General features: G+C 43.1%; 1 protein-coding gene across 7 annotated transcripts in view; it reads left to right on the forward strand.

The window, feature by feature from the left end:
* Positions 1-12,144, forward strand: part of Vps13d (vacuolar protein sorting 13 homolog D) — a 262,979-nt gene that overhangs the window by 74,254 nt on the left and 176,581 nt on the right. For all 7 annotated transcript variants that reach the window (XM_004639663.2, XM_004639662.2, XM_023699490.1 and 4 more), the window contains 6 exons: positions 1,306-1,516; positions 3,313-3,484; positions 3,664-3,776; positions 6,159-6,371; positions 9,864-10,126; positions 11,410-11,543. In XM_004639663.2, coding sequence (XP_004639720.1) covers positions 1,306-1,516; positions 3,313-3,484; positions 3,664-3,776; positions 6,159-6,371; positions 9,864-10,126; positions 11,410-11,543 — 1,106 coding nt within the window. The remainder of the gene's footprint in view (positions 1-1,305; positions 1,517-3,312; positions 3,485-3,663; positions 3,777-6,158; positions 6,372-9,863; positions 10,127-11,409; positions 11,544-12,144) is intronic.

Below are 12,144 nucleotides of genomic sequence, written 5' to 3' on the forward strand. Positions count from 1 at the left end.
AAAAAAAAAAAATGTAACACTAAGGTGAAAAGAAAAAGTAAGAAATTTTGGATTTGCTGTTTTGCCCCCTCTGAAATTCTTTTATTGGTGGTACATTGCCTCGGAGTAGCGCAGTGTTTTTCGTGCTGTTCCTGCATGTTCCTAGACTCTGTGACAGTGCCGTAGGCTCTGGAGCCCACTTCATCCTTTCTTTTTTCCTTATACCAGATTAGTTCCACTTTGATCTGTTTCTTATGCTTATCAAGGGTAGTGACCCACACAAGAACTACTTTTGTTGTATTTTTACTTCCCCAGTATCTAGTTCTGATTGAGATGTTATTGCCACCAGTGAGGCTGTCCAGGAAGCAAGGAGGTTGGAACTGAGGGGGAGCTGGAGGCCTGGGGTGGTTTTGTGGGCAAGTGTGAGAATACCTAGGATGAGGCTGGGAAACTGGGCTGTGGCTCACGCCTTGCATCTGGGGGAATTGTGCTGAAAGAATTTTGGATTAAAAAATAGTTATTAACTTACATAAAGGAAAGGAATGGGCTGTTTCTTTTTTTAAGGGTTGCTTAGGTGTTTTGTGAGGCTCACACAGGTGCGTTGGAGCAGAGCTGGTGTTGGTGGCTTGGATGTGAGTAGTGGGAGTAGAAATGGTTAAACTAGTATTTGAAAAAGAAGTCTGCTGGGAAGAGTGCAAAGACAAGGAACTCATCTACCTTAGTTCATTTGTCTCTAGGGAGGGACTGCCATGAGATCATAACCCCTGCAGCCTCCGAGTGTCAGAACAGGCGCAAGTCGGGAGGGGACATGACAGCGTGTGCCTGCCATGAGGAGTGGTGGGGTGTGTGGAGCAGGCAGAGCTTGGCACGCGGAGGTCTCGCATAATGGAGAGCAGGGTAAAGCAGGCTGTTCTGAAACTTTCCAAAGACATAACTTATTTTGACTTTTAATTTTAATTTTTTTTTAAAAATTTTTTTTAAATTTTGATTTATGTGTGTGTGTGTGTGGCCAGCTCAGCCCACCAGGGAGCGGGGCCGGCTGGCATGTGGTGCTGGGGGATTGAACCGCGGTCCCTGTGCTTTGCTAAGCTTGTTCTAAGTAGGTGCTTTAGACCACTGAGCCATCTCACCAGCCCCTTTTATTTTAATTTTAATTTAATTTTATTTTACGGAACTGGGGATTGAACTCAGGACCTTGCATATGCCAGGCAGGCACCTATTCTACTGAGCTGTCTCTCCAGCCCTATTTGATTTTTTAATTTTGTTCATTTCCTCTCTTTTGGCTTCTCTTTTCTTCACTGTCCATGTCTCCTTGGGTCCTTGTAGAAGACCACGTTTGCCTGCTAGACTGTATTGTTGTGGACCTACAGGACATGGACATCTTTGCTGCAGAGAGACACCCACGAGAGTACTCAAAAGCTTCCGAGGACAACAGTGGAGATCTGATCTTCCCCTCCTACTGTGTGCGACAGACAGGAGGAAGCCTCTTAACTGAACCCTGTAGGCTGAAATTGCAGGTGGAAAGAAATTTGGACAAGTGAGTAGTTTATCTGAGTACTTAATAGGGCATCTTAGAAATTAGTGCTACTATAGTAAGTTAGAAAGAGCATAGTTACTTATTTTTTCACCTGTTGGTTATATATGATTTCATCCCTACTGTGTGCTAGGCATGAAAGCTATCGGGATGAAGAAGAAGACTTCTGTTCTCAAGGAGCTTAGAGTTTGTTGAGGGATATAGAGTGGTAACTAGTGATTCTGATGTCATGTTGATTCAGTGTTACAAACTTCGTTACAAGATTATATAATAGTGCCTTGAAAATAAAACAGGCACACGAATTTAGCATGCCTTTCAGTAGTGATAGTGGGCAAAGTATTATGAAAGAGATGGACATTTGGATTATGTGTGCCACATGTACTAGATGCTGGACCTGGGATAGCTGCCCGATCGCTCCTTTCACTCACATGACTGTTTAGCGGCAGTTTGCACTTTCTGTTCTCATAAGCAGCTTGAGAGTACTGGTGTGTAAAGAGCAAACTGCTGTAGGACAGTTACACGAATGTGCATGCAATGGAATAGTGGAGCAGCTGTAAAGACAGGGAACTTGCCTACCTTACGCTTGCAGTTGGCGATGGCACGCAGAATGCTTACTTTATAGTTGAGGGCATTGCTCCAGCGGTTCTGTATCTGCCTGGGAAGTGTCTGGAAAGTGAACGTCATGGACCTATCTGAGACTGGCCGAGTGGGACTCTTAGGGCTATTGCTCAGGTCCTCTAGGGTGCTTCAGCTTGCCTGGCCCCCTGCATGTGGACTGGAACTGCTGTGTTCACTGTGTGGCATCTTTCAGTGTGCAGCCCTGATTTTGGAGAAATCAGAACATTTTACATTAACTCCAGGGAAAGATGAGGTGTGGCTGCGTAATAATGGAGGATTTTCCTGTGTGGCATTTTGGAAAGCAGTCTGTTACTTGCATAGAGTGTGGTGTTGATCTCTAGCCGCTCCCTTCCCAGTTCCTGGGTCTGAGCAGTCATTCCGTGTCACTTGGTAGTTTCTTGCCGGATGAATGTACAATTTAGCCGTTCTCACTGGGGTGTTTGTGCTTCACTCTTACTTGTTATTCAAGTGCTCCTGGCTGGTGTTCAGTTATGGTTGGCATGGGCTATATTTGGTTTTACTAGCTTAACTGTCTTAAGAGGAGCTTCATTATTTAGAAATTGAACACTCTGTTTTCTTTGCACGTAATGCTTTAAAAAATGTGCTTTGCTGCCCTGCTTATCTAAACTTAACCCACTCCCATCAGTGTTTATGTGCCGGTAATAGTACTCTGTCAGCACGGGTTGAAGGTGACACTGAACACAAGGTGAGCTGTCAGCTTCTCACCCCACAGACAAGAACCCCAGGTAACACTTGATAGCCTTTTGAGTTTTTCTTCGTCTTTAAAAGTTTATTGTACATAGATTTATCTCTGTAGACAAAGTAAAAAAAAAAAAGGTTTTGTTTTGTTTTGTTTTGTTTTGTGGTACTGGAGATTGAACCCAGCAGGGCCTTTTATGCAAGCTACACATGCACAAGCTACATGCCCAGCCCATTTGGCTAACTGGAGCATTTTTCTACATGTGTATTTGGGAGAAAAAGCTTTTCCTTTTTTGTAGTTGAAGCGTGAGAGTCATAACTTGCCTCTTTTTAGAGATACGTGAAATTTTTGTCATTAGAAGTTAAAAATTTGCATGTTGATAATAGAACTTGAGTACATTTTAGCCCCTATATTTGATATGAGTTATGTCTTTATTAAGGTAGTAAATGACTTCTAAAATTGACCTTTTATTTTTTCATAGAGAAATAAGTCACAGTGTTCCAGACATATCTATCCATGGCAACCTGTCTTCTGTCCACTGTTCCTTGGATCTGTGTAAATACAAGCTGATCCGAGGCTTGCTAGAGAACAACCTTGGAGAGCCCATAGAGGAATTTATGCGGCCTTACGATTTACAGGATCCAAGAATTCACGTGAGTGAGACTTCCTGTTCTTCAGCGACTTTCATAGCCTCAGCTGATCATCGACTGTGTGTATAACCCTGATTTACCTGTGGAAAGAAGGTGGAGCCACAGGCAAATTAGATTTTTTGACCTGTAGTCTTTTCGGTTGACACTGTCAATCATAGATTGATTAGTGCTTCCTCTTTCAGACTGTTCTGAGTGGAGAGGTGTACACTGGCATGTGCTTCCTCATTGACATGGTCAATGTAAGTCTGGAGCTTAAAGATCCAAAAGGAAAAGAAGGTGCTGGGTCCCTTGCCAGGTATGGTTTCAGTATTATTTCAGTCATGGTAGTACAGATAGTGCTCCTGTGTGCTTTAGCATAGAGGGTGCAGGGTGGTGGTCCCCAGCAGAATGAGGTCTGTGAGTGCTTTTTGCTTGGTTTACAGCCTGCTGTTTATCCCTTTTTTGCAGCGCTCCTGAGCTAAGCATACGCTTACCACTTTGTTTTGCCCCTTCCCCTCCAGGCTCCAGAGTGCTTTAAAAAAAGTTTAAATTTGAGGCCCTGTCAGCCATGATAACTTAGGCTATGCTTTAACATCCTGAATATCAGTGACTTAAAGCAGCGAAGATGTGTTTCTCCCTCAAGTGAGGCAGCCACTGTGAGTCTCGGCTCCTCTGCTTATTTAGTTTGGGTGAAAAAATATGGTGTTGTTCTTTTTGTATGTTGTTGGATTTTGTTTTTGTTTTTGCTTTTTTTTTTTTGTTTGTTTGTTTGTTTTTGTTTTGAGAGAGGGTCTCCCTGTGTTGCGTAGGCTGATCTCACACTCTTTGGACTCAGGTGATCTTCCCATGCCAGCTCCCCCCCAGGCCCAGCTGGCAGAGTGTTTCAGTGTGCCAGAGAGAAAAAATAAGCATGCAGTGTTCCGCAGCGGCCACTGAAGGCTTTGGCTCACCCGTGTGGCTAGAGCGTGGCTCCTTCAGCAGGAGGGACTTAGGGAGGATCACACCACCATGTGTTGGCACGGTTCTGGGGAGGCAGTGTGCATGATGGCCTCCCTGGTGAATATTTTAAATATTGGAGGATTTCACACCAAAATAATTGAATAATTCTGGTTTATTTTGAAAAATTGGAAGCATTGGCAGTGCTAGGTCTCAGTCCTTCCTTGGAAGTATCTGGAAACTGAGTGGTACCTGCTCCTTTCAGATGACAGGTCATGTAGTTAGTCCCTTTCTAAGCCCTTTCTAAGCTAAGATGTGAACATTTGTGGTTATTGATTGGAACTCTAAGGAGTGTATTACTTTCATACTTGATAATTTTTTAAAATCTTGCATTAGCCCTATAAATGGCTGATCTTGTTGCAGCCCTATAAGATGCCCATTTTCCAGGTAAAATTTCCAAATAGGATAGGATTATGTGGCCAGAAAAGTTGTTCCAAAATTGAAAATAGACCATTGAGGCCAGAAATGTCTCTGCTGGAGCTCATGGGCTCCTAGGTTGCGTGTGTGTGTGTGTGTGTGTGTGTGTGTGTGTGTTGAAAGTCTCCTGGGACCCGTCCCTTCAGCTGGTGAGTATGTGCTGTGAAGAATCTGGAATCCGCGAAGGCCCGATGGCTCAGTGGAATAAGTGCTTCCCTGGCAAGCACAAGGGCCTGAGTTCAATCCCTGGTTCTGAAAAAAAAAAAAAAAAAAGGCAGCCTGAGTCAATCTTCAGTACCACCAGGAAAAAAAAAAGAGTCCAACGAGGGGCTGGTGAGATGGCTCAGTGGTCTAAAGCACCTACTTAGAACAAGCTTAGCAAAGCACAGGGACCGCGGTTCAATCCCCCAGCACCACATGCCAGCCAGCCCGCCCCCTGGTGGGCTGAGCTGGCCACACACACACACACACACATAAATTAAAAAAAAAAAAAGAATCTGGAATCCTACCTATTTTTTTGTGAGCCCGAAGGTTTTTTTTAATCCCTGGCTGTGCCTTTGTTTTTCTCAGTATGGAGCAGTTCTGTATGGATTGTCACAATAGTACTGAATAATTATAAATTTCTCATTGGAACTTTCCTCTCTTACTAAAATATTGATTTCAAATGCATTTCCTATTGGAGGATTGATTGAATTATTTCTCTATGTGAAGAATATTATGCATTCTGGGCATTCTCAGTGAACTTTAATGATTTTACAGAGAAAGGTGGGCAAACTGTGGAGAGAGAAACCTCTAGGCAGGCAAGAAGTTGACAGATGAAAGTCTAAAGCAGTGATGGTGAACCTTTTAGAGCTTTAAGACAAATAGCTCACTGTGGCACGCGTGCCATTCATTTGCCCCCCTGGTCTAAAGGGACATTTGACATCTCTTTGGGGTTGTTATAAATACCTTCTTAGATTTCTGATAGGAAATTAGAATGAAAGTGAATCAAGAATATAGTATGTGTATGGTTCTGTTATTCCTCATGGAGGTCCCATAAAGAAGATCATCTTTTTGGAATTAGAAAAGTAAGATATAAGACTATAAATCCATTTTGAGGGGTCTGTTAGCAAAATCAATCCAGGGTCTTGGAATAAAAGTTATTCTTTTTTGTAGAACTTAGTTATATTGACGATTTTGCTCTTGTTGTACTGAGTTTACTTAATTTTGTAAAGAAAATTTATGCTTTATATATATATATATATATTATTATTATTATTATTTTTTTTTTGCTTTCTCTCTTTAGATTTGACTTCAAGAAATGTAAACTGCTCTATGAAAGTTTTTCCAATCAAACCAAGTCCATTAACCTGGTTTCTCATTCCATGATGGCTTTTGACACCCGCTATGCTGGGCAAAAGACCAGCCCGGGCCTGACCAATGTATTCAACTGTATATTTCAACCTTCCAAGAATAGCAGCAGCACCCAAGGGTCCATTCAGATTGAACTTCATTTCAGGTAGTAGAGCCAGTCCTACCGCTCCCTTGTTCCTGGAGGCATTTCATACTATCTACTGGGAGGATTTTCCTGCACGCATGCAGTTTCATTGTTGGCCAAAAGATGTCTCTATTGCCTTAAAAGATGTGCAGAATTAAACCAAGTCCTTAAACTCAATCTTCCTGTTAGTTTTAGTTTGTAAACTGATTTGGGGAAGGAAGAAATTATGCTGGTTTGAGGGAGAATAGAATAACGTGGTTTATAATGAAAGGAAGATGGTTTTGACTTGCACACTTGCTTGTCTGGTCAGGTCTCACTGACACTTGTACATGTCCAGAGTCTTTACCTTTTTGAATTAGACTACATTTTTCTCTTTTGTATTACAGGAGACAGCATTGTGTGTGGAAAGAACATATATTTGGGAATCACAGACCTTGGCTCTAAACCTCTATCTCTTCTTTCTGGTTGTGTATCCTAGGGCAAGTTGTTCAGCCTTTTTGAAACTCATTTTTCTCTTTTATAAAAAAGAAAGAAAGACTGTGCCCACCTAATTGTGTAGAGCTAAGAAAGAACAAAATAATTTTGGTATATTGCTTGGCACAGATGTAGTTTGTTATGATGTAGTCTTATGAGAGTTTATGCCTAAGCCTGCATGCCCTAAAAACTGAAACATTAGGTCTGACCTGAAGAAGCCCTTCAGTGAAAATCTAGGAGACCTTTGGAGCCAATTCCAGTTTGGAGCTAATCCTATTAGTTCTTAATATCATCAGCTATGTTTCAAATATAAACCACTATGTAGAAATGATGGGGGGAAATTCATATGTAAACGATGAAAGAAAAATAATCATCAGGATTATTATCTTTATATTCTTGACATTCCAGTGTGCTGTTCAGAATTCTTCAGGGCTTAGTTTGTTTTTAGGGTAGGATCATGTCTTTTGGAAGCCTAGCAGACACTTAAACTTTTGTATGAACACTTATCTATTTATTTTATTTCTTTTTAGTAGTAGGAATTTCAGTTGTATCACATTGGGTTCTTCCATGAGCTAGGTGCTTTGCCTACCGTCATTCGAGGCCTCACAGGAAGCCTGGTGGTGACTTCTTTCCCCTTTTGCAGATGCAGAGATAGATACCTGGAGAAGTTCGAGGCATTCAGGCAGGGTCACTCAGCTAGGAAAGCCAGTAGTCAGAGCCTGGAGCTGGGCCTCTACCTCACAGCCTATGAACTCTCCTGCCTGCCAGCTCTAGTCATGGGCTGCGTGCAGCCAGATGAAAAAGGTTGTATTTTGCGGCTCTTTTGTTTGAAGGTGTTTCTCAGAACAGGGGGCTTGCATGTATTTGGTCCATCTGTAGAGATGATTTAGCTTTGGGGTTTGCTTTGTTAGTATTATTATTAGTCATAGTGGCTTTCTTTTTCAGGATGTCTTATCACTCAGCTATAACCCCTGCCCTTGTAGTTTTGTTTTCTTCTTCAAAAATTTCTTGCTAAAGTTGCCTAGGTTGGCCTTAAAGTCAGGATGCTCCTGCTTCAGCCTCCCAAGTAGCTGGGGTTACAAGCATGCACCATATACCATGCCCAACTCCTTGCCTTAGCTATCAGCGACACATTGTAGTTTTATGATACAAGGAACCTTGAAATGTTACTCTATTCATATAGTTCAGTTGCAGTTTCTTGGAGTCAAACAATAATGTCTTACCTTGGCTCTAGGGAACAGAAATACTATTGTTAGTGAGAGAAGCAAACTGTTCTCTTGATTGAACTTTTGAATGCTTTCTGTGTCTCAAGAAGAATCACTCTTCTGTTGGGATTTTGTGTGTCAAATGTAAATCACTTCACAGTGTTTAAAGGCTTGAAATATTTTCCAGCAAAGTGATCTGACATACTGTGACTTTCCAGTTAGTTCTGACAAATTCTGTTCAGAATGGGGTGGAAAAATTTTACTGAGGGCAGAATTTCCTTCTCTATTACAGAAGGGTAGAGTGTTTCTGTAACAGCTGCTGTGTTTGTAAGAAGGAGACACGCATCATGGGGCCCTTTTATTAGAGGCAGCGAGCCAAGTTTAGAAGAAATGAGTGACTGTAGAAACCAGCGTTAGAAATCCCCCCGGGTCACTTTTTCCCATATGGGTGCATGCAGTAGCCAGAGCCTCCAGTCTTGCTTTTGGCCCTTAGAACTAGGTTCAACCCAGAAGAACCTAAACAAGTGGCCCCATCCCTAACCAAGAGGTCCTGCCCACGTTTGCGCGGAGCCCTGAGTACACCATAGATTTAGGCCAGCCCTGACAGTCTTTGGGTTCTCACCTAAATATGAAATTTGGAACAATGAGGGCTATTAGTGTTACTCCCTGGCTCCTGCCACTTCCCCAACTCCGTGGGCTTTAGGGTGCTGGAGGAAAACCTGCAGTAAATGTCATCTTATTTGTTCGTCTTCTCAGGCTGTAAGATGTGGACTCTCAGGTCAGTTTTAGCTAGAGAACCCACCCAGAACTAGTGTGTAGACTTGGTGTTTACGGAGGAGTCCTTCTAGACTCCCAAGAACAGTGCCCCATTCATCTCCGTTCTGCCACGGGGAAGGAAATTGCTCTTTATCAGGCACCTGCTATGTGACTGGTACTTTTTCTTTCATTCAGTGTCAGTGTCCCTCGTTATTTAACAAGGGAACAGGCTGGGAGACAGGAGGAGACCTAGCTAGGCTAGCACAGTTTGTAAGCAGCAGTATTTAAGTCTGCGTCTCTGACTTCAGAGCTGTCCTTTTCTGCTACCCTGGAGTTTCTCAGCCTCAGTGCTCCATGTTGAGTATTCCTTATCAGAAATGCCCAGAAGAATATGGGTTTTTCTCAGATTTTGGAGTGTTTCACATAGACTTTGTCAGTTTAGCGTCCCTAACCCCCCAATTCCCAAATACAGAATGCTCTCAGTTTCAGATTTTGGAACATTTCAAATCTTTAGCCTAGGGATGCTCACCCCTTGTTGGCATTTTGGCTCTGTTAACTCCTTGCCATGAAGGCTGTCCCTGTGCATTAGAGGACGGATGGCAGCCCTGGCCTTTGCCCACCAGATGCCAACAGCAGCCCCGCAGTTGTGTTATCAAGAATGTTTCTGGATGCTACCACGTATTTAGCAAATCACACCCACTGAGTTCACTGGGCTGTGCTATCTGCTTTCTGAAGGCCCATTTCATCCTCTTTTAAAAAACATGATCAACTTTCAGAAATTAACCACTGCATATATCATTAAACCAGTGTTGAGCGCTTCAGCTGTCAGCTTAAAAAATACTGGAATAGAAGCTGTGTATACCGGTATAGGCCTGTAGCCCCTGCTTCTTGGGAGAGAGGCTGTGGCAGGAGGTTTGTTTGTGTCCAGCTGTTTGAGGCCAGCTTGGGCAATACTGTTTCAAAAGAAAAAACAAAAACATTGGCATACCACCTGCCCAAACTGAGTAATACATTTGTAGCTTATTAAATGCCGAGTTTCTTTTTCTGACTTTATTTTTGTCTGTCTATTTTCTTATAGATCTACAAAGGATTCTTCCTGTTTCACAGTAGTTCTCAACAATCTCCGGGTGTTTCTTATATTTGACTGGCTGTTGTTAGTCCACGATTTTCTCCACACACCCAGTGATATTAAGAAACAAAATGTGACTCCTTCTCGCCACCGAAACTCCAGCAGTGAATCTGCTGTCATTCCCAAAACTGTGAAGAGTGGAGTAGTTACCAAGCGGTCTTCCCTTCCTGTGTCCAATGAAAGGCACTTGGAGGTCAAGGTCAACGTAACAGGTGACTGTCTGGAAGTGTGCTTCACTGTTTGTGTGGGTGTTCGCCCATGTCTGTCTTGTAGGATGATTCCAATGTGGCATCTTATTTTTAGATGTCAGCACTTACATATTCACTTTTTTTAAAAAATGTATTTGGTATAGGGTCTCTATGCAGCTCAGACTCGTAGTGATACTCCTGTTCTCAGCCTCCCCAGTGCTGGGAGTACAGGCCTGCACCACCATGCCTCGTCTTGGTGATGGGACTGGTGCAGCATGTGGTGCTGAGGATTGAACCTGGGTCCCTGCGCTTGCCAAATGGGCACTAAGACTGCTGAGCTATCTCACAGGCCCCATATTTGCATCTTTTACAGCCAAGAAGCATTATCTTGACCTCCATTTTTAGGTATGAGGGTTTACTAACAGCTGAGAGGGGTCTGGTCTCTGCCCTGCCCACATAGTATGTGTGCCCAGGTTGAGGACCTGTGTGGCCTTCAGTCTTATCGCTATCTACAAGTCTGGCTTCAGTTTTCTTTTGTGATCTTAGGGGCCCAGTAGATGTATCTTACTGAACATAGGTAAATTTGGTATGTGAAAGGCTCAGTTTTGAAGGTAAGTGACAGGATTGTTATTTTCCTTACAAAAATAGTATGTTTCTTTACAGATGGATGTATGGTTTTTTTACAACTGGTGGACTCTTGTGCAGTTGAATGTGTTTGTGTGCACACCGTTGGGTTTGTGGTATCTTCTGCCTGCTTCTGAGCCATTTTGATGAAGCTGCCTAATCACATTTTAAATGGATTCAATTACAAAAGATTATTCTGTACAGTTTTTAAGGAAAACACAGTCTGAAGCAGAGTATTTTTGCCTTATACAAAGTAAGCACTGATTTAAAAAGTCTTAACATAAGTCAGTCTCTGTTCTTCACAGACAACTCAGATACTTAGCAGATGTTGTGGTATGTTACTCTGCCTAACAGCATTATCATCTGAGTGTACTTCCTAGGATTTAGAATCAGGCCATCACTTGGTGATGGGATGCTTTGCGAGCTTCTGAGTATCTGCTGGGCCTTCCAGTGCAGTTTCTCTCCAGCTTACACAAACATGCTGAGGACGAAGCTGTATCCTGGCCTTCTGTGTGCAGAAGTGACCAGCCGGGCAGTTTTTCTAGCCTGGGGATGGAGGCTGAGTAGTGACCAACACCCTGGAGAACCAAGCCCCAGTCCTTGTACTCACTTCATGGAAGTGTGCTCCCTCCCTCGCCACCAGCTCCTGGCTTTGCCCTGACTCATCGTGCTGTCCTTTCCAGGAACGGAGTTTGTGGTTGTTGAGGACGTGTCCTGCTTTGATACCAATGCCATTATTCTGAAAGGCACCACAGTGCTCACCTACAAGCCTCGCTTTGTTGATCGCCCATTTTCAGGAAGTCTCTTTGGCATCGAGGTAAGAAGTCTGTGTCTATCTACTGCATTTTGGACTCAAAAGAGAAACATCTGGAAAAGAATTTGCTTCCTATTCTCTGACTGGGGAAATCACTTATGGAATTGGAAGGCCCTTTCCCTTGTCTCTTCATTTTTACCTCAAGTCTGCACCATTTTTAAACTTGTGATGCACTCTCCCAGTGTTAGGCTGTGGGTGCACAGGGGGGCCTTTTCCTCTCCCTCCCTCCTTCTCTTCCTCCTGAAGTTCAGGGAGTCCTCCAGTTCTGTCAAGGTGGCAGACATATATTGAATCTTCTAGTTCTTCTACTCTAGTCCTCCGCAGATCTACTTGGAGAGACCATCGTCCTCATCTTCTCAGCAGCCCCGGCCCCACCCTGAGTGATGGCCTGTGCAGAACCAGGACTTTGGGTTAATGAAGACCTGTGTAGAAATAGTGCTTGGGACTTTACGTATTGCTAGAGGTCAGCTCCAGAGAGGTGTGTGTGACCCAAAGAACCACATTTCCAATGGACTAGGTAATTTGCACTGGTGTGGCCTGGACAACCTGAAAATTTCATTTTGTACTTTTTTTTTCTCTTCAGTACTGCAGATCAAACTCAACT

The sequence above is a fragment of the Octodon degus genome, unplaced genomic scaffold (genome assembly GCF_000260255.1).
Source record: "Octodon degus isolate 3935 unplaced genomic scaffold, OctDeg1.0 scaffold00113, whole genome shotgun sequence".
Lineage (NCBI taxonomy): Eukaryota > Metazoa > Chordata > Mammalia > Rodentia > Octodontidae > Octodon > Octodon degus.